The 23,167-nt window shown below is 42.6% G+C and overlaps 1 protein-coding gene across 2 annotated transcripts in view; it reads left to right on the top strand.

The window, feature by feature from the left end:
- Positions 1-23,167, top strand: part of STARD3NL (STARD3 N-terminal like) — a 48,891-nt gene that overhangs the window by 21,706 nt on the left and 4,018 nt on the right. For both annotated transcript variants that reach the window (XM_054019230.1, XM_054019231.1), the window contains exons 3-7: positions 2,807-2,884; positions 5,579-5,656; positions 8,770-8,823; positions 8,908-9,025; positions 12,484-12,582. In XM_054019230.1, the coding sequence (XP_053875205.1) occupies positions 2,807-2,884; positions 5,579-5,656; positions 8,770-8,823; positions 8,908-9,025; positions 12,484-12,582 (427 nt within the window). The remainder of the gene's footprint in view (positions 1-2,806; positions 2,885-5,578; positions 5,657-8,769; positions 8,824-8,907; positions 9,026-12,483; positions 12,583-23,167) is intronic.

Below are 23,167 nucleotides of genomic sequence, written 5' to 3'. Positions count from 1 at the left end.
TGGCAAAAGGAGCCTTGTTCTCCAAGCCCATCAGGAGGTCAGACCAGATGATCATACTGGGCCGTTTTGGCCTTAAAACATATAACTCTCTGGAATGCAGACTTTAGGTTTTCCAAATCTTGGATTTAGAACCCACTCTGAATTGTTCATGTTTATCCATACCAATTTTTTTACACTATGAACAGTGTAATAATGGTAGCCATGTAACTTGTTCATCTCTGATACATGAGTTAGCTGTTACTGTGCAAGTCTCATTAAATTCAATATTTGTATTCTATAAGTAATAGTAATCCATTTTCACGAGGTTGGATTGGATTGGATTTGGGTTCTTAATTTTTTTCATCCCCACCTTCCAGAAAAAGGTGTTTGTTTTTGTTGCAAATCTTAAAAAAAAAAAAAAAAAAAACAAAAAAAAAAACGGAAAGATTGAGATAAGAGGTGCTTGTGTTGCATATACATCAACATTGTAGCTACATGGGTTTTTTTTCATTGTACTACATCCCAATTTAATTCCAGTAGTGATCATGTGATCAGTCTTATTGTCTGAATAGAGTTGTTTTTCTCTTTCCCATCAGAATGCATGCTTTTAATATCTGTGTTGAGACATGGCCAAAATAAATCCTCATTAGTTTTATATTTTAAATTCTGTAGGGATGTATGTTTAATCTTAGAAATAAAATGACCTGTCAAACTGCTATATATCTTGCAGGCAGTGTTCCCCTTGTTTCTTCCTCCGAGCATACATTGAAAATGTGTATGTTCTGAAACAGCTAAAGTATTTGAGTAGAGTAACTGTAAAAGACTGGAAAAATGTGTTTGAAAACCCTGCTCTGTTGCCAGGTGGTGACTCTGTTTGAGAAGTCTTTTGCAAGTTATTCGTATTTACCAGACAAATATAAGGTATGTAAGAATGGCTCTCTAGAGAGAAGAGGACCTAGAGTTGGGTCTGAAATTCCTGGGGAAGGAATGCTGGGGGAAATCAAGCGTAGAGAGAAGGCCTAGACTGGATTTTGAATGTAGTGTACTAACAAGTGTGTGAGGAAGCCAAATGCTTGTAGCTTGCAACAGGCGAATTAACAATTCATTGAACTAAAAATACTGTGCTAATCTGGGAAAGATAAATGGTGCAGGCATTTTGTCCTCCTGACAGGCTGTGATTTTTTTAAAATTTAAGATGATCAACTATTTGTTTGAAAAGCAGTTGTTGCTTTTGCTGCCATGAATATTAAAGCAGCAAACATTTCAGTTTCATTATAAATTATTTTTTGTCTCTATTTCCATAGTATAGTGCACAGGGAGAGGACTATGGAGACCTGGGTTAGTTTCCTGAATTCCCCAGCTTTAAAATTATGCTTTATCCACCATTATAAAAAGCTTTGAGTTTGGTAGGTAAAAAGCACGACAGAAATGCAAAAAGTAGACTCATTGGACCCAAGTGCTAGTGAAAGGGACTCCTGCGCTTCACTTTTTCTAGTATGATGTGAATGCTTTTACAGAGTCAACTTAAAATCTTTAAATTCTGAGGTGCTGTCAACAGAAAAGCTAAATCCTAAATAAGTATATTAAAATATTGATATATTTGAAACTGAAAAACCAAGCCATTCCCTACATACACATAGGGAAACAGGTAGACCTCAAGTGACCTGCCCAAGAAGTTAATAATTAATACTTGATCTCATTTTAACAGATAAACTCCTGTAAGATTTTTTTTAAAATTAGGTAAATTTTTAGAAATTAACTAACTTTTAAGGGGGCCATAAATGGAGATGGCTTAGAGCTGCTTTCTGTAGCTCCATCATGATCATCAGAAAACAGGGGAAGTCAGGGGAGCTAACCCCTGTTTTTGAGAAACTGCAAGACGCTATCTGCTGAAACAGTCATTTAGTAGCGGTGTTTGTGATAGTGCTTCCCTGTGTGGAGTCAGGAAGTAGTGCAAATTGATGAAGATTTGCTGTTACTGCACTGCAGTGGGGGAGCACTATTGTGTCCTGGTAGTAGACAACAGATAGCACTACAGTAAAGGAGAAAGAGGAAGAGAATTTTTTTTTCCAAGTTATTCTGTCCTGATGTTCTTTGTGAGAGAATTTAAAATAGTGGTTTTTTACATGAGAAAGTTCTTTGGACTAGTCAGCTTATGATTGGCAGGGGAATGTTGAGTGAGGTGATGATAAAAGGAGGCTTAACAAAGGGAAAGAAAAAAAGGACAATGAAATAGCAGCAGGCCATTAAAGAGTAGTAGAGAAAATAATCTGAACACAAGGTCTTAATGAAAAAAGATGCATCTTGGGAGTAGGAAGTGGGAAAGAGAACTTGTTGTCCCAACACAGATATAGCTGGTAATTTTTTATTGGTCTCTTGTTTTACGTTGATAGAGTGAAATAACTTATTCTGATTGTTAGACATGTAAGGAATTTTGGTTTCCTGCCCATGAAAGGTGGCAAAATACATAGGTCTGACTATGTCTTCCACCAACAATTTCTTCACTGTTATCTCAGGTTGAGAATTGGGAAGGTAGCCTCAGTAGGCCATACAGTCATTAAAAATAGTAATAATCTTAGACCCATTAGACTTTTGGAAAATGCTAAATGCATTTTGATGGAAAAAAGAACATTTGTAATAATGCCACTTCCCTAATGATGTTTCTAGAATAGTAACGTTTCTGGCCTCTATGTTTACTGTCTAGAAGTCAGGCAGAGAAATGCTTTGAAACCGTTACTTGTACAGTTGAAAATGGCAAGTGTTTTGATTTCAGTAATTTCCCATTTTCTGAAGCTATAAATGCTACGACTCATTTGTTCTTTTATAGGTAAATGGGGGCATTGAGACTACTTTAGAGAAGGAAGTCCTGCAGTATGACTACCATTCTTCATATTTTGATATATTTGTAAGTATTTTGTTTTAGAATGTCTTTAAAACATGCTTAATGCAAGAACTGGAATTTTTTTTATCCAGAGAGGCCTTATCTTTTATTATCCCATAGTTTGAGTCCTGTGCCAGGGTTAGATTTTCTTGTAATTTAAAAGAGAGGGAAAATGTATTCTAAATCACATCTCTCTTTAAATTAGGGTGTATAATCTTATGTTTGGGCAATATTCCAGAAATAGATCCGGCAGTAGTGAGGGAAGAATTGATCACAGGACAATAGCTAACATCTGTATATGTCAGGTTTGTTGCAGGTTTATGTATTTCAACTAAAATAGATTATTTTTTAAAATTTTTATTTAAAATCTATGTTTAGATTCTATTTTAAATATGGATGACTGTAGGCATAATGACCCATTTGCTTCCCTCTACACACAGGCACTAGGAACAACAAGGAGGGGGGAGCAGCACCTCCACTGCTCATTCACTCTCCATATGGGTTGACAGAAGCCCTCCACTCTTTTTTTTTTGAGACTGCAGCTTTGTGGCAGTGTCAAAGGGGATAAAGTCAGGGAGCAGCATTCTCCACGGCATGAACCATGCTGATATTCACATGCAAATAAATGCTTTTTCTTGTTGTTGGATCAGCAGGATTTGTAAGCTGTGCCCTCTTTCTTTTCCATAACCCTCATTCCTCTTAGGTAATATTAGGCCTTGTCTACCCTAGAGAGAACAATTGTTGACACAGCATTTGTTACATACCAGTTGTTCCACCACTGATGGATGCATCGAAACTACTCATCTGGAATTAGTGTAAAATGTTGCTCGCATTTCCACATTGGTGCTGCCTTGTACCACTTTGGATGAGATGGCTGTTATGTTCAACTGCTCCAGCAGCCAAGAGTTGTCCCACCATGCCACCTTCAGCAGTGCCCCCACAGTATCTCCCATCTCATAAAGCTAAAAAAAGCTATCTTTTTGTTCCATTTTGATAATCCTGCAAATAAATCCAGCCTATAGTTAAAGCTGCTTATGTAGAAAAACATATAACTTGGAATGGAAAACTCTTGATAGGAGACATTAGAGACATTGAAATCCATAAATGATTTAGAGCTTGCAATTAAAACTACTTTTGCCTCTAGCACAAATGTAATTAATCTTATTCAACTTTATACTTAAAGCTAGATTAGACTCAGTTGTTCTTCCAGAGCTATTCTCAGCTTTGATATTTTAATTGCCAAGGGAAAGACAATTCTCTTAAATTTAAGTGTTTTCCTGTTTCAAGTTTTGTGAACTTTTTTTGTAAACTCGTTTGAACAGATGATGCTTTACAGGTAGCCTGGTCTCAAGTAGGGCCTTACCAATTTCACGGCCATGAAAAACGTGTCTCAGACTGTGAAATAAGCCCTTTTCCGTAAAATCTGATCTCCCCTGTGATGCTGGGAGTGCCCCAGCCCGGGGCTCATAGCTGCGAGTCCTGGCCAGGGAGGGACAGGATTTGCCCTTCCCATGCACAGCCACTCTCGGGGGGAGATCAGAGCCACCTCTGGGTGCCTCCCCCTGCTACAGGAAACTCTGGGGCTGGACGGCAGCCCCAGAGGTTCTTGCAGCCTGAGGAGGCTTGTGGAGGTGGGTCTGAACTCCCCCTTGGTGCTGGGAGCACCCCAGCTAGGGGCTCCTAGCTGCTAGTCTTAGCCGGGCTAGAGATGGATAGGACTTCCTCCTCACCTGCACGACTGCTCTCAGGGGAGATCAGACCCATGTCCGGGTACCTTTTGGGTTGGGACCCCCACAGTTTCAACACCAGGAAATTTCAGATGTAAACCTCTGAAAATGTGAAATTGACCAATTAAAAACCTTCTGGCCAGGAAATTGATTAAAATGGATGATGAATTTGATAGGGTCCTAGTCTCAAGGAATGAGCACAGGAATGGAAGATTGGGAACTCTAATTCAGAATTCTAATCACACCTGTGCCACTGACTTACTCTTTGGCCTTGGGCAGGTTCTGTAAGCGCTCTGTGTCAAATTCTTCCATTGTAAAATGTGGATAACTGTGTGTCTGGAAAAATTATTTATATAGATCTTTGAAAATGTCAAATGCTCAAGACTAGTTTTTGGACAGAGAAAACAAGTAAAACACATATGAAAAATTGCAGGCATTCTCTAAAGGAAAACACGATGACTAGTTATATGAATAGTTGTAAAACCTTTATTTCAATAAACCTTTTAAATTCTTCAGTTACAGAAATCATTGTATAAATATGTTCCTCCCCATCCCATCATTTGTAAGGTTAAATATTTAAAATATACTGACACAGTAACCCATTAGGTATTTGGCAGATTAACTATCTGAAAAGCTTAAATGTTCAGGTCCTGAACTGTACAGAAGTGTACCAGGTACGTACGCAGATTTAATGTACTTCAGCTGGGTGTCACACTGGTGCATGCTTGGAAGCCCTCATCTTGCAAATATTTATGCATATGCTTAATTTTAGTCTAATTGACAGCAGTGTTTTATAACTCTGAAGCCAAAATGTTGAGTTTATATCTTAATAAGCAAATCCATTTTCAAAGCTTTCCTAATAACCAGATTCCTTTCTTTGTGGTGTCCTGTTCATTTACATTACAAGCAGTTGGTATTTTCAGTCAGCTGAGTATCTTGCTGTTTTTTATACATTTGGAATTAACCAACAATTTTTTTCTTTTCTCTACAGCTACTGGCAGTCTTTCGATTCAACGTGTTAATACTTGCATATGCAATGTGCAGACTGCGCCATTGGTGGGCAATAGCTGTGAGTAGTAGCCAAGCACAACAGAGTTAACTAGAAATGGGTCAAACTTTGACAAATTTTAGATGGCTCCAAATATTAGTATGTTGAGAAGCATCTATATATAATAAAATAAATGTAAGAATGTGAAAGAGGTAGCATGCTGAACAAATGAGTCCTGGTCTTGAAAATTTTTCTGGTCGTTATTTGGTATACAAATAGTATATGGTAGTGACTCCTGAAGACCCATTTCCGTTCTTTGAAGAATTCCAACTATCAATTCCTTTTTTAAGTGAAAATGGGAGGAGGTAGATAGACCCTTTTTTCCCCCCTTACACTTTCTTATAATGCTCTAAGCTGTGGTTAGCACATGTTGCTGTATTTGCCATGCCACTTCACAACCTCTTGTTCCATCTGACTTGGTTTCTTTAGACCAGAGTTTGAAAAATCCAGTTAACCATTGGAAACTAGGCAGCTTTATTCAGGGAAGGTTGTGGGAACGGAAAACGCCATATTGATACCAAAGTTAGTGTACAGATATTCAATTACATGCTGCCGCCCCAAACTCTTGAGTTCATGTGTTGTACTCACTTCCACTTTCCTGAGATTTTAGGCATGTGTCACTGTGCTCATCTTGTTCTATACTCCGGTTCAAAGTGCTGCCCATAGGCCCCCTGTAAAATGGAAAATTCTTAAGGATTTTTTGAGTGTATTGGAGTAAAATTCATTAACACAGCTATTTCTGTAACTGATATGAAGAGGAGAGGGAATTTAACACATTTAATGGCTCTGACTCATACTTCCATCCATATGGTGGTTTACAGTGAATACTGCAGACTATAATATAATAAAGCACCTAGTGCTGGCTCATTATACACCTCTACCCCAATATAACACGACCCGATATAACACGAATTCGGCTATAACGCGGTAAAGCAGCTCTCCGGGGGGGGGGCAGGGCTGCGCACTCCGGCAGATCAAAGCAAGTTTGATATAATGCGGTTTCACCTATAATGCGGTAAGATTTTTTGGCTTCAGAGAACAGCGTTATATCGGGGTAGAGGTGTATTGTGGATCCAAGAGAGCAATTTTTTCTATGTTGTCTTGCTATGTTTGTTTCATGGGCTGTGTTTGCATTTCTATGTAGAACGTTTTCAAAAGGGGCAATATACAATATGTCTTCCACTAGACTGGCTCTGAGCCTGAGTCTCTTGATTCAGTAAAAGTACATTGTCATCTTGCCACAGGTGTACATCTAATAGAAATTGCTGCTGAATGTGAGGGGACTAGTGATTTTTTTATTCTAAAATGTGTTCATCTCAAAATCCCCTTGCCTATAATTTTGACTTGTAGATTGCATCTTCCATCTTTACACAAGGGGCTGAGAGATAGCAAGCCAAACCCATCACAAGTGGTAAGCATTAGAGGAGATACAAAAACAGATTGGGAGTTTTTCTGGAAGAAGTGAATCTCATTTTAAATCTCCTTTGTTCTCATCAGAAGAGAACCACATGGTTTGCTGCAAATTGGTATTACTTGGAGAGATGTTGGACCATTGTGCATTAGCAGAGCTATGTAGTGAAGGATGCATAGTATCTGTTCACAGTATGTATAGGTCAAGTGAATACCATTAGCCCCTTGCTTTCATGATCACAAATTTCATTCACAAATTTATTTTTATTCTCTCCTATTGCACTTAGCAATCCCCCCCCCAAAACCTCCCCCAAAAGACTTCACTATTTATGCCACTTGAAGTCTTTTTCTAGGTTGTTTACCCAAATATAGTAGCTATATAGAATCATAGAATATCAGGGTTGGAAGGGACCTCAGGAGGTCATCTAATCCACTCCCCTGCTCAAAGCAGGACTAATCCCCAACTAAATCATCCCAGCCAGGGCTTTGTCAAGCCTGACTTTAAAAACTTCTAAGGAAGGAGATTCCACCACCTCCCTAGGTAACCCATTCCAGTGCTTCACCACCCTCCTAGTGAAAAAGTTTTTCCTAATATCCAACCTAAACCTCCCCCACTGCAACTTGAGACCATTACTCCTTGTTCTGTTCTGGTACCACTGAGGACAGTCTAGGTCCATCCTCTTTGGAACCCCCTTTCAGGTAGTTGAAAGCAGCTATCAAATCCCCCCTCATTCTTCTCTTCTGGAGACTAAACAATCCCAGTTCCCTCAGCCTCTCCTCATAAGTCATGTGCTCCAGCCCCCTAATCATTTTTGTTGCCCTCTGCTGGACTCTTTCCAATTTTTCCACATCCTTCTTGTAGTGTGGGGCCCAAAACTGGACACAGTACTCCGGATGAGGCCTCACCAACATCGAATAGAGGGGAATGATCACGTCCCTGGATCTGCTGGCAATGCCCCTACTTATACAGCCCAAAATGCCGTTAACCTAGTGGGCAACAAGGGCAGTTTCTCGTTCACTGTAACCCCTAGGTCCTTTTCTGCAGAACTGCTACCTAGCCATTCGGTCCCTAGTCTGTAGCAGTGCATAGGATTCTTCCATCCTAAGTGCAGGACTCTGCACTTGTCCTTGTTGAACCTCATCAGATTTCTTTTGGCCCAATCCTCTAATTTGTCTAGGTCCCTCTGTACCGTATCCCTACCCTCCAGCATATCTACCGCTCCTCCCAGTTTAGTGTCATGAGTGTATATGAGTGTTTGATTCTTTAAAATGGCTTGCAAAATGAATAGCAGGGTAGGTGAGTTGGTATTTGGAGTAATAGCTGTGTTTATTTTTTTCGGAAGTAGGTATAATATCTTTAAATGGGTGGTGATTTACACAAACTATCAATATGTAGTTAAATTACAATTTATAATAACTCAGTATGTGCACAGTTTCTAAGTTACCATCTCTGCTGTGTCGAAATAGATGAGTATCCCGGTGTTTTGAGGCATCCAAATTAAAATGGTTACACCCCTGGACAATCTAATTTGAGTTGAAGTTTCAACATCTTGTCACCTCAATTTTACTAATCTGACCTTGTTAATTGTTGGGTAAATTTTAATGCGATTGCTGGACTTCGGATGTAATGCCTTAGTGATTAATAAATTACTGTATTGTGCTGAGAAAGTAAATCCACAATTTATAAGTGCAGTTTTAACTATTTTTAACACTGTCTTTTGCAGTTTACAACAGCAGTGACCAGTGCCTTTTTATTAGCAAAAGTAATTCTCTCAAAGGTACGTATTCAGATCAAATTTTAATTTATTTATTTAAAATAATGGTTTTCTATGAGGAAAAATGTGGTGTTTTGTTTTTTCAAGTTGTTTTCCCAGGGTGCTTTTGGCTATGTGCTGCCCATTATATCCTTCATACTTGCCTGGATAGAGACCTGGTTCCTGGATTTTAAAGTGTTACCACAAGAAGCAGAAGAAGAAAACAGTAAGTTTACTTCTTATAGTCACCTGTTATTGCAGTCCACCTCATACTTTTTTTCTGCCTTTTAAGATGGAAGAGTATTCTCCCCCATCACACTCAGAAACTGCTAGTGTATCTGATTTTTGAGACACAGATTCTAGCAGTGTATCTGATTCTTGAGACAAAGTGGGGGAGGGTAATATCTTTTATTAGTCCAATAAAGGATGTTACCTCAACCAGCTTGTCTCTAATATCCTGGGGCCAACACGGCTGCAGTAACACTGAATGTCTTATCCTTATCTTTTCTCCCATCGTAAAATTTCTATACAGAAGGAAGTGTGTTTTGTCTTATCTAGTTCAGGAATGCCAAAATTACACTTCATGGGAGGGCCACATAGGCAACTTGTCATGAACCCACCAGCATGTCTTATTTTCATATATCTTTACATCTTTTAATAAAAAACATTGCATGTAGCTGGGGCAAGTAAAATTTTTGGCTGGGTGAGTGGAGTGGGGTGAGGAGCTTAGTTGCTGGCTCCTTCTCTTGAAGGGAGTAAAAGAGTTCACAACAGACCAGATGCCACTAGTTGTTTTTGAAAAAGGATGGGGAAAGGAGAGAATAGTGCTCTTGGAGCTACTGTCATAGTATGGGACCAACACATTCTATAAACTGCTGCTCCTTCAAGAAGAGGCAAGTGAGGGGCAGAGGAGGAGCTTGGAGCGTCAAGACTTCCTACAGATTTATGGAGCAAAGGTAGAGGGATTCACAATTGATTTTATTTTATTTTTATATTTTTTTTGGTAAGGGATAACATTAATTGGGCAGGATCTTGAAAAAGTGCACTGGATAGTACAGTGAACCTTTTGCATTTACAGAAACAATTTAAATCTGGTCTGAAACAAGTGACTGTAAGTGAATGTTTGCCTCTAAGATCAATAAATCTTGATAGTGGCATCAACAGTGGAACTCAGTTTCTCCTCACCAAAGCACGTTACAGTTAATCCAGCACCTTGGAGCACCAAATCTTTTCACCCTCTCAATCTCCTTTCCCTTCCAAAAGAAGATAATTAAATTAGAGGGGTTTGTTTATTTAAAAAAACCCAGGACACTAAATAGGAAAATGTAACACATTTTTTGCCTTGCTAATTAGCCAGTTATTTTTATTCTGTCACTTACATCACACAGTATCCCAGCAGCTAAGCAGCCTGGTGAATTCAAAGTCAAGCATTGTTTTAAAATTAGCAGTCTGGATTTTTAAGTACGTCTTTTACAATGAATACTCATAAGTGAGGAAAAGATTTGACATGTGCAACCTACATCTTTTTGAGGTTCAGTTCATAGAAATTGTTGAAAAACTAAATATTTTTTTCCATTTTTGGCGGGTTAAAGGAGATAGTTATAGTATTGTTCTAAAGGAATCTTCTGTTTTGAAGTACAGTGTGTTCTCGTTTGAGCTACTAATATTTTTAAAGAAAATACTGTGTTCCCTGGTGTAGAGCACTGTTGTGCAGTTACTTCAGACGCTCCACAGGACTCTTTCCTTGTATTTGAGAATTGCAAGTGCTAAGTACATCTGGGGATTTCTCCCCAAGTTTGTGGTTTTATATGTCCTGTGTTTTTATGTTTAATATACAATATTAAATCTTGCTACAATAGGAATTCTCTATAATCTCTATAATTACACCACTTTGGGGAAGAAAAATATAATATTTTTAACAACGCCTTTGCTGCGTAGAAAAATAGTTGAGTGTTCTAAGTTAAAGCAAGAATTATGGAAAGTACAGTAGTTTTCTTTTTCTGTATTTTAAAAGATGGAATGTAGGATACTATGATTCTAGATAAATATTTTCATAAATAGGAACATGCATATGCATGTATTTATTATAACTAGACATGGGCTAACCACCTGGATAAAACTACCTTGATTCATTTGAACAGAACCCACATTTATTTTGAGATTTGAAAAAAATGAGATTAACTCTTTGTATTATATTTGATTCTCACGTATGTCTGTGGTTCCTGCTAAAATATGGAGAGAATTTCCAGACATGCTAGAAGTAAAAGCACTGGAAACCTCATGGGAGCTGCTTCTTGTAAGACTTTCAGAACAGTCTTGTAAGCCAAGAAGTGCAGGTAAACATCCAAGTGTTTGGTGCTTCCCTGCACTGAGCTGCCTAATTTTGAGGTTTACCCATCAGGTGAGGTTTTAAATGGTCTGACCCATTTTTAATTCCTCCTTTGTTTTTATTTTATTTATTTATGACTCATCACCTGTGATACCCATTTTGGTCTCCATTTTCCCACTTGCCACTAATATTTGGTTTCTTAGATTGGTGCTTCCCAAGGAACTGGTTGGCAGAATAAATTGCTATCTGCAAATAAGTGGCTGAGATGGAAAACAAGGTTCAGCTCCGATTAGAAGATGACAAATATAGTGTGATAATAGGTTATTTGTTATTTCATTGTTTAGTACAGATTCAGTGACAGTAACATTTTAAAAAAAAACAGGGCAGTCCCTATCGGACAGAAAATAAAAGATGGGGAATTTGAATTTGTTCAAGTACCAAAAAAAAAGTAGGGAGCATTCCTGCATTGGCATGGGAATGCATTAAAAGCCCTAGTATCTCTTCCATATTCAACATCTGCGATTCTGAGACTGGCTGAATGTAAATGGAACAAATGGCAGTACTAGTCCACGCAGGGTTATTATGCATGATTTTTCTTTCTTTGCTACCCCAAAACTTGAATTCATTCCCATAAGTAGAACGTAGTTAGCAAGGATATATTGTATTGCCTTTTTCTAAACTAAAGTGGTATGATTGGCACAAATTAATAACTAGAAGGTGTTCCCTATTTACTGGGTGGTATTCCCTTCAGCTTTACTCAGAATTGCCTATCCTCATCATCAAAACAAATAGGACTGATAGGCTTGGTCTACACTAACCCCCAAATCGAACTAAGGTACGCAACTTCAGCTACGTGAATAACGTAGGTGAAGTTCGAAGTACCTTAGTTCGATCTTACCTCGGTCCACACGCGGCAGGCAGGCTCCCCCGTCGACTCCGCGGCTCCTCCGTCGACTCCGCGGTACTCCTCTCGTCTAGCTGGAGTACCGCAGTCGACGGCGAACACTTCCGGGTTCGACTTATCGCATCCAGACAAGACGCGATAAGTCGAACCCAGAAGTTCGATTGCCAGCCGCCGAACTAGCGGCTGGGTATAGACGTACCCTCAGAGATTCAGACATTTTTTCCCACAGCACTCTTTGCTTCTTTATAATGCATAATCTCTCCTCCACAAATCCCACCCACCAAAGAGTAAGTCCTAACTTTTTATGAATTCTTTTGTATTGAAATAATATCTTGCAGTAACACAACTTACACAGATCACAATGGAAACTAAACTTTTTATAATATAGTACCTTATATTCCTACTGATAGTGGTAACAGTGATGCACATTTCTAATGTCTGCTTTTCTTAGGGCTCTTACTGGTGCAAGATGCGTCTGAGCGAGCAGCTCTTCTGCAGCCTGGACTCCTCTCTGATGGGCAGTTTTATTCTCCTCCTGAATCTGCAGCAGGTAATTTTGTTCAGAGTGTGTATGCAGAATATAATTTTCTGTTGCTGTTAGGTTTCCTGCAGATTCCCACAGAGAGTATGTCTAATCTAAAGGGCAGTGACACAGTAATTTTATAGTTTTGGAACCAGAAAAGGTGATTTTAATTTATCAGCGTTTGATCTGATTCAATCAATTTGCAATTTACGCTTCCCTGTTGTAATTTTTGCTACAATACGATAGGCACTTGTTGCAAGTAAAATTCCATGTAACATTTTAACACTGCAGAAATAGCAGACTTATCCATTGCTATAAATCTTTATAATATGAAGTTATATTTATTTTGAAATATGTCAGCTGGTCAGTCTGACACTTAAAATAATCTCAAAAATCCTTTTCTAGTAGTGTCAAGAAATATAAAACCTGTTCTTTAGATATCTGGTTTTTAGATCTGTTTAGTTAAATAAGTTCAGAGAGGAGATATGATAGTGGTATATAAAATAATGAATGGAGTAGGGAAGTCCGAGTCCTATCATCTTGCTTTTGTATTATGTATGACAGTCAATTAAACTGAAAGGCCAACAAATTTAAAACAGATCAGAACTTGAGATCAAGGGGTTTCTTGCTCTCTTGTCATCAGAAAATCTGAACAGAAATAAGGGCTTGTCTACACTACTGCTTAAATTGATGTAACTTGCGTCGTTCAGGGGTGACATAACTTACTTTCACTTAAAGCGGTGTCTATACCGCACACTATGTCGGCAGGAGACACCTTCCCACCAACATAGCTTCTGCCTCTCATTGAGGTGGAGTAATTATGCTGATGGGAGAGTGCTCTCCTCTCAGCATAGCACATCCTCACCAGACATTCTACAGTGGTGCAGCTGCACTGATGTAGCACTGTAGTGTAGACTAGCCCTAAGTGTTATAGATAGATAAGGTGTAAACATGTTGAGTTTTGTTGAGGCAGACTTCAGTTGCATCTTAAGTAGGCCTAAGGTGCACCTCAGTTGGGTCAGTGTAAGAGGTGACTAGACACAAGCCAGAAAGAAACAGCTTTACTATCTGATTTAAGGATGAGTTTGCAAGGAGTGCAGATACACTGTCATCTGTTTACTTGTAGAATGAACTACAGCTGAATTCTTTAAGAAACAAATATGGAACCCCACAATACCACACTAGTCATTTTTCAAAATAGGACTTCACTTTCATGCTGTCTGTTCATACCTTTTAAAATATGAAATCAAATCGTCATCTGCAAAATAATATAAATATCTTCCTGCGATTTTGTAAGGTGTGCTTTATAAAGGTATACTTTGGCATTATTTTTTACAGGTTAATTGAGTTGCTACCCTTACAGTTCCATTAGAGACTCTTCACATCTCTCTGTCCTGTCACATGGGGGGGAAAAAAACAAAAACAGTTGTCTCAGATTTCTGTGAGCAGCTCATCTGTCAGGAATCTGGGCTGCTGGTCTTTTTACACTGTTGAAGATAGCTGGCTGAATGGCTTTTGGCACCTAACAGAACACTTCCTGGAAGCAATCCCATCTCAGTCCCTCTGCTGCAGCAAGATCAGAGCAATGCAGTGGTCACCCCAGTGATTGGAGTGAGCCTGGTCCTTTCCGCGGCAGGCCTCTCCCATGCTTGCCCCAGGGCACCTACGGTGTTCCTTGGATGTATTCCAAGCCATTAAAATTAAACCCTGAATTTTTGGAAATCAAACTTTGGTTTGTGCTATTGAAAGTGCAACAAAGAGGAGAAAGTCTTTGCAGTTGTTCATAGCTGTATTCCTGCACTAAGGAAATCTACATAAAGAATGCTTCAGTTCTCAGGTGCTTTGAGGAAGTGTTACAGGTTAGGAAATCTTTCACTGGGCTGAGAGAGGCTTGTACAGGATTTAGACAGGGTAACAAAAGCTTCAATAACCACCTGTGGGGTGGAGGTACCTGTAATAAGGAGCAACAACCTAGAGGTCACAGTGGCAATCTCTGTACGAAGGAGAAACTTACATGGGACGATCACATATCCACTTTTTTATAACTTTGTATTGGTGATAAATACAGTATTTTATGTCCATAAGGCTACTATTGACAGTTATTTTGCAGGTTATGTGGAGGTTAATCTAGAAGTATCACTCAGGAACAAAAGTGCAATATAATCAAGGATGATCTTGTTATAATGATGATATATTAATGAAGATGGGATATTAACTGCTGAGTTTAGTACAGTATAAGGTTAAACTGTTTAGCAGCATAATATAATAAAGATAGCTGTCGTATAGTTCCATCTAGTGGTGATAAGAGGCATTAGGACAATGTAGAGCACAGAATAAAACAGCCAATTGCTCCTGTACCCATGTACTGAGTCACCTGTTTCAGAGTGGTAGCCGTGTTAGTCTGTATCAGCAAAAAGAATGAGGAGTACTTGTGGCACCTTGTATCTGAGCGATATATTCTATCTAGTAGGTTGTAATTCTGAGACATTAAGAATACAGGCTGAGTATGGGAAGTATTGCATTGTTACCCTTGTAACCTTATTTTGAAATCCACAATGCTGCATTCTTTCTTGCCTGTGGAATCACGGAAAGATGCATAGAGTAAAAATAAGTCCTACAGATAACTTTAAATCAGAAGATATTTTAGAAAATTATAATAAATATCCACTGGTCTAATCTGGCTTCTAGTAGATTTTGAGTAGATTGGCAGAAGTAAGCAGTAGTATCCAATTTAGTGGCAGAAAAACAGAGTTTAAAAAAAAAAATAGGGATGTGCTGTCCAGTGTACTGCTACAGACAAGAGAATTGGGGTTTCATAGCAACCTTTGAAACTGGGATTTTTAAAGGTATGCTGAAGTGTATACTCATTCTAGAAATGATCCTTACTGCTGTCATGGATTCCTTAGGTTGTGTGAGCCAAGATTATTGCACAACCAGGGGATCCTTGCATTCTTCCATTCCATCCCACAAGCTCCCTGTCTGTCATCTTCCCATCCCTCTCTGTTTTAGGGACTCTCCCCCCCCCCCCCCAATCCTGATAGGGATTCTGTGTGCCCCATGCCTCTATCCCTCTATGCCAGGGTCCACCATTCTCTCCCATAGCAACAGCTCTGTGTGCATCCCATACCAAAGTCCTTCCAATTTTCCTCTTCCAAAAATTATGTGCTCACCATTCTTCTCTCCCCCTATGCCATGTTCCCTGGAGGGTTTTATGTGAATCTCCATTGTGTCGTCCCCCCCCCTCCCCCCCGGGGCTGTGTGCATTTCCCCACCTGCATGCCCCCCATTCCTCTCTATACCATTATGATTTTTGTGGGAGATGTATCATTCAGGGTGTCAATATGTTACTGTATTGGAAAGACAAGCAGAGATTAGATAGGGTGTTGTCATGCTGGAAGGCATTATTGGGTGCCAGCAACCAGTTGTTTGACCTGTAGACTATTGTAGAGGTGCTTAAAGTGTTATCCCTAGGGGTCTGGCCATTGATGCCAAGAACATTTCTTGAAATTTTAGAATTGAAAGATATTGAGTTATGAACAGAGAAATGCTGTCAAGTTGAGTATAAGGCCTTTGCAAGCTCAGCCAATAAATTTAAAGTCAGAAATAGTATAGGCAGTATCACTGGAGATATAAATTGATGACCATATTTTTCATTGTCAATGAGGAGAGACTAAAAAGAGAATGAAGAGCAACACTGGGATATAATTAATGTAAGAGATAATAAATCGGAATGTTTCAGTGTATATCTAGGTGGTGGTCTAGAATGTCACAAAGTAGTTTACAGTCCATTGGGAAAGCTGTGCAATAAACATAGCACAGAAGTTTAAGGGACACTCTTAATTGAAAATCACACGTTTGAAAATTCTGTACCTACTCTTGCTAAAAGTAAAACCAGTGATTACTGTAACTACAAGATGGTAAAAAAAAAAAAAAAAAATTCTCTGTTTATTTCCTTTGTGCCTCTGATAGCTTTACGTATAGTTCCTTTCAACGCTCCCCTTGCTAATCAGTTTTTTCTATGCTAAAAAGACAAACAGGAGAGCAGAAAAACCCTTTACACTTTTTTGTTTTAAATTTTTAGGGCTTCTTTACATGGCATGGCCACATGCACCAGAGGGGAGTAAACTCTAGAGTGCTCTAAAATATTGCACTCTGCCCCATGTAGACCCTCCTGCCTCGCTCTAACACGCTTCCTAATGCGTGTTAATGCAGTACTGTTTCATATGGGACTACATCAACACGCATTACGAACCTTTTAGCGCGAGTCAACAGGGTCTACATGGGGCAGTTAGAGTACAACACATGGGAACACTTTACGGTTACACCCTTCTGGTACTGTGTAGACAAGCCCTTGAAGGGTGCCTTAGAGGAACATGAAATATTTTTAAGTTAGTCCTTTCAAAAATGTAAAGCTGTGTCCCTTTAAGAGGAATAGCTCAGTTTCGGTTTACTGTACTTACAGCCCCTTTATCTTCAGCAAGCAGCTAATGGATGCTGAATAACCATTGTGGTGAGAGCAGGTGCTAACTGAGCCAGGCAGCAGTTAGATTTTTACAGTTTATTTTAAATTTCAACTTCAAAATAATGGAGGCAGTTGAACCACGACAAAGAATTTTAATGATTTGAAGTAGTTTAGTTAAAAAAAAAAAATTCCCTCCAGGCTCTGTGGCTTTTTACCACAGATTTCATGTGCAAAATACAGCATTATTGTTGTGGTCCACAATCTGGCTTTAAGATAGTGGCACAGATCTCCAGAGTAAGTTTCCCAGGCATTTTTCATCATAAACAGTTACAAACAAATGAGATTCTCACAGGAAAAATAACTGTTCAAGGCACATACTCAAAGCTGGAATGGTTCAGAGGCTGAGAAATTTCTCACTAGCCACAGGCAGTGTTCATTGCCAGGTGTGGTGGGGACAAAGGAATCTATAACTCGAAACATAGCTACAGAACTTCTATTTGCTAGTCCTCATCTGACCTGTTTAGTATCCACACAGCATTGGGAGGTCCACCTAGTTCTGCTAATATAGTATTGTACCTTAGTGAAGTGACTGAGCTGTTCGGAGTATCTCTTGTCAGTTAGTGAGAAGAAGTGCTGCATGGGAGGTACAGAACTGTGTCCAGCTAAGCCATTTCATCTGGGATATGCCAGCATATTTGCAGTAAAGGCAAAGAGATGAGGTCCAGATGAAGAGATGGCAAGCTGATGATGGGAGACCAGGAGAGGGAGATGCTTGAGATGAGACTGATAGACAGTGAAGGTGGCCTTCAAACTTCCAGTGAATTAGCTCTAACGTTGGTCTTGTTTCCTCTTTTCTCACTTGGTCCAAACTAGGACCTTATGTAACAAAAAAATATAGTTTGCATGCTAGGCTACAGATTCTTCCTCACATTGGCTTACATGTTAATTTGTGGTGACGACGCAGGAAAGGAAACAGAACGCCAGGTCTGTGGTAGCTAGAGAGCTTTACAAGCCTCTTGCAAAAAGCCTCCCAGGAAAACTTTTCCTGGGGTTTTTATTTCTCTCCTTACTTTGTTTACAACTCTTCTTAGTGGTTACATTCTTGCGCATAGAAGAGCCAGGCAGTATACATGCACATAAGATAACGAACCCATCTCTTGAGCGCGTGAACACCAGCTGCGAGGGTACAATCAAATCAGCCAAATAAGTTTCCCAAACACAAACGCTGGATTGAAGGTCACTCCTGCCTCGTAGCCATGGGAGCAGTTTGCCGCGCCTGTGGACTGGCGATTCGGGAGCTATGCATCTCTACATCTCCCCCTGTTTTATTTTATAAATGCGGTGTTTAAACAAAACACTCTCGCAGGGTAGCATACACAATGCCACTAGATTGGGTATACATTAAACAAAGCAGCAAAGTAAAACGTCAAACATCAAAACTAGGACCCCATACTATAAAAGGGTCTTCATCCACTCTAAGGGTGGCTATAACTAAATATAATCCTACCAAGGAAGAAAAACGTCTTGGCGGATGACTTAAGCATAGCATTTCAGCATATCAATTTGCTATTGCATACAAAACTATTATCAGCAAGCTTAAAACAGCACATTTCTTTCACTGTCTCACACCCCAGATGTTGCTGGGTGGTTTACAGACAGGAACAAGGCAGGTACTTAACAGACCTTGCATTTCCGGGGCAACGGCCAGGCAGAAATCAGATTGATTTAATACTTCTGCCAGGTGGACCCAGGTGTTAAACTGCAGCCGCTGCTCCATCTGGGGTTCGCCTTGGCAGCTAGGGGCCAACAGGAAACTCCCCAATACACACAAAATAAGGAGTGAATTAGCATTAAGGCAAGCTAACAATGTCACAAGGTAATTTTCTGCGGTAGGTTCTAGCTGCTGCTGCACTCGCAGCTGCTCGGCCTGCAATGAAAGGGCTTTAACCTGTCCCCAGGTTATGCGCTGCGGGGGCCCCCGCGGGGGGCGCTGGCGAGGACGCTCGGGATCCTGCAGATGTAGGTTGAACTGTGGAATGGGGTTCGATAGTCCCTGGTGCCAGGCCATCGCCGTGCCACGGGCGGACGTTACGCGCCGGGACCCACAACGGACCTGTAGGAAGAGAAACGGCAGCATGCCCTCGTCCCCACGTTATAAGGGGCACTGGGCCATGCCACTGAGGGTCTGGGGCCTTGCGATATTTAACAAAGGGGCGGGGCAAGGCCTGGTAGCTGCGAAAATGACATTCTGCTGCAGAGTAGTTGTCAGTCAAATTCAAATGATTCAGGGTAAAAAGCACTGCAGCCAGCCATTCCTGGCGGGGAGGAAGGCCTACGGGAATCCCCCCTTTCTGTTTTTGGCGGACCAGGGCTTGTTTGAGCGCACGATTGGCTCGTTCCACAATGGCCTGGCCTGTGGGGTTATACGGGATACCAAACGTGTGGACAATGTCCCACGTGGTACAGAAGGAGGCAAAGGCTGAGCTACAGTAGGCGGGGCCGTTGTCGGTCTTAAGATGGGATGGGTGACCCATGATTGCCATAGCGCGAATCATGTGATTAATAACATGACGAGAGGCCTCACCCTTCTGGGGGGTGACCCACACATAATGGGAAAAGGTATCTACACACACGTGAACATACTGCCAGGGGGCAAAGGGAGGGAAATGTGTAACATCCATTTGCCAGAGCTGGTTGGCCGAGGTTCCACGAGGGTTAACCCCTACCTCCGGGCTATTGGAGAGAGAAGCGCAAAGGTCACACTGGCGAACAATGGCCTGCGCCTGATACAATGGGAGAGTGAACTGCTTGGCAAGGGCCTTGGCGGATTGATGAAAAAAGGCGTGGCTTTCGATTGGGGAGGAAAAAATTGAGGCCACCGATTTGACCGCCTGGTCGGCCACCGTGTTGCCTTCTGTTAATAGGCCCGGTAGTGTGGTGTGACTGCGAATGTGTGCCACAAACAGTGGGCTAGAGCGGGAGGAAAGGAGCTGTTGCAGGGTAAGAAAAAGGGCCAACAAATTGTCATCACAGGAGGGCGACACATAGGAACCTGGAAGAGACTTAAGAACATTAGTAACATAAAGACTGTCAGTAATCAAATTAAAAGGGTCATCCTGGAAGCATCGGCAGGCCAGGATGACAGCAGCCAACTCTGCGCGCTGTGGGGAGCGCTGAGGCAGGGTAAAGCGGACTTGCCAAGTGCCTTGCACCTGCCAGCTGACCGCACCTCGTGTTGGGCCGCCGTCCGTAAAAAGGGTAAGTGCATCCTTAATGGGGACGGTTGACAAGGACGGCCGGAGGTGAAGGCAACGTTGTTGTAGGAATGAAAGACGGGGGTCAGGGGGAATGTGATATTTAACTTCCCCAACATAGTCAGCAAGAGACAATTGGAGGGTGGCACTGCAAGAGACAGTGCGTTCCCAGTCTTTAGCCGGGATGGGGACAATAATGGCAACGGGGTCCCAACCCAAGAGGGTACGGGACCGTTCTCGCACTTTAAAAATCAGCTCTGCGGCCTGTTGAGGGAGTGTCTGAATAGTATGCGGAGGGGAGTGGGTCAAATAAATCCATTCAATTAAACGAAGACGCGCTGCCGCCCCCTCCTGGGCGAGGACAGCTGTCGGTTGTGAGAGTGTGGGAAGCAAAATGGCAAAAAGGGGCTGTTCCCTTTCTCGGCGGTCGACCCACACCTGGGCCAGGGTCTGGTTAATGAGGGTGACCGCTTGGCGCTGTTCCTGGGAAACGGGAATGATATCTCCGGGGAGACGGCCCTGCCGAAGGCCAGAAAAAAGAGGGGACAGCATGGAGGTAGTCAGAGGGCAAAAAGGACAAATCCAATTAAGGGACCCCAATAACTGTTGAAGCTGTACAAACGTAAGAGGGTTGGGCAATACCAACTCGGGACAAACTGGACGGGCATATGACTGGAGCATGCGGTGACCAAGATACAAAAAGGGTGGCTGACGCTGGATCTTGTCCGGTGCCACAACCAGGCCACACGACGCAAGCTGGTGGCGCAGTTCGTCCAGCCAGTCATCAGGGAGGACGGGGTGAGCCACCAGGATGTCATCCATGTAGTGGTAAATTAAGGCATCTGGGTGTGCTGCGCGGAAGGGCCGTAGGGCCTGCGCAACAAAATGCTGACACAAGGTGGGGCTATTCAACATGCCTTGAGGGAGCACATTCCACTGATAGCGTGGAGTGGGCTGGGAGTGATTCAAAACCGGAACAGTGAAGGCAAAGTGCACCCCGTCCTCAGGGTGCAAGGGGATGGTAAAAAAACAATCCTTTAAATCTATTACAAATAAGCGGTAATCACAGGGAATAAGGTTGGGATTAGGGGTACCACACTGCAGGGGACCCATAGGCTGTATAATTTTGTTAATGGCGCGAAGGTCCTGCAGGAGGCGCCACTTGCCAGATTTCTTTTTAATCACAAACACGGGGGTATTAAAGGGGCTAGTGGACTCCTCCAAACGTCCTGCCTTCAGCTGGTCATTAACCAAGTGCTGGAGGGCCTCCAGCTTTTCTAAAGGAAGCGGCCACTGCGCAACCCATACGGGTTCGTCAGTGAGCCAACGGAGGGGGAGGGCCGTATGCCTAATCATTGATATGGATGGTGGCAGTGAACTGTGTCAATAAATCACGGCCCCACAGGTTGAGGTGGACGGGGAGAATGATAGGCCGGATACGGGCGCGGCGGATGCCTTGGGGCGCCCTAACCTCCAACCATCGGGCACTTCGTTGTGAGTCCTGTGCCCCGCCCACACCCCAAACTGCCGGAGCCTGCTCTGTGGGCCAATGGGCGGGCCACTGCGCAGCGGCAATGACGGTAATGTCTGCCCCAGAGTCGATAACACCCTCGAACGGCTGATCGTTGAGGCAGTAAATGCGTTTGGGTTGGGGTGCTCCAATGTCTTTAACAACTGCTGCCACTTGTGGGTGAATAGTGCGCTGGTCGGTGGACCCGAAGCCTCCGGTTCGGGGAACGTTTCTTCCCCCTGCCGGAAGGGAGTAGGGCACAAGTATGAGTTGCGCCCAGGCATCTCCCTGAAACAGCCGTTTCGGGAGATGACTCCACAGTTGAACATGGATAATTCCACCATAGTCCGAATCCACCACCCCAGGCACCACAAACAGGCCCTGCTTGCTGGCGGATGAGCGGGGTAGGACAAGGCCCACCATGCCCTCCGGCAGCGGGCCCTGAATCTGGGACGGCATGAGGAGGACCTCCCCGGGGAGAGTGATATCCATATTTTCCTGATTAACAAGGTCAATCCCCGCACTGCCCCTTGTGGCGGCGGGGGCGTCGTGCACGGAGAGGGGCGCGGCCTTGGGTCTCGGGCTGGTCGCAGGCCCGCCTACTAGTTTCCCGGGGGGTTGTCTCGGTTAGCAGCCAAGACCCGGCTGTCACCCCCGGCCAAGCGACACTGCGCAGCCCAATGGTAGCCCTTTTTGCATTTCGGACACAGCGTGCGGGGCCTCTGGTCTGTCCGGGGCTTGGGTTTGTTTTTACACATGCCCCCCGCAGGGGCCCGACACTCCCGCCAAAAATGTCCGGGCTTCTGGCAGTTAAAGCAGTTCCCCTGAGGCTTCTGCCCCTTGTGCAGGGCAGCTGCCAGCAGGGCCATCTGATGGGTCTGAGTGCCTATGTCAGCACACGCCTGCAGCAATTCTGCCAGGGTATACCCGGGGCGCCCGACCACTGCCTGCATGGCACGGCGGCAGTCTGCATTGGCATTTTCGTAAGCCAATTTTATCATTAGTTCAGTCTGGGCTTGCGGGTTATCAATCTGCCTCTGGACTGCCACTTGGAGGCGGTCAATAAACTGGTGGAATGGTTCGGTGGCACCCTGCCGAGTAACCGCAAAGGACTTAGAGGACTCGCCTGCAGCGGGGACCCTGCGGAACGCGCGACGGACACACTGGCCAATGATGGGAAAAGCTACCCGGGGCGTGCCCGCCGCCTGCTCGGGGATGCTCGAAAACTGCCCTGTGCCATATAACTGCTCAGCAAGATAAGCCCCCCCACCTTGCGCTGCTGCTGCAAGCGCCTCTCGCTGGTACTCGCTATCCCACACAACGTATTGCGCGGGAGACAGCACCATGCGACACATGTCTTTCCAATCTTGGGGGAGCAAGAAGTAA

This window comes from Malaclemys terrapin, chromosome 2, assembly GCF_027887155.1.
Source record: "Malaclemys terrapin pileata isolate rMalTer1 chromosome 2, rMalTer1.hap1, whole genome shotgun sequence".
In the NCBI taxonomy this organism is placed as follows: Eukaryota; Metazoa; Chordata; order Testudines; family Emydidae; genus Malaclemys; species Malaclemys terrapin.
This window is presented reverse-complemented; position numbering and strand designations above follow the sequence as displayed.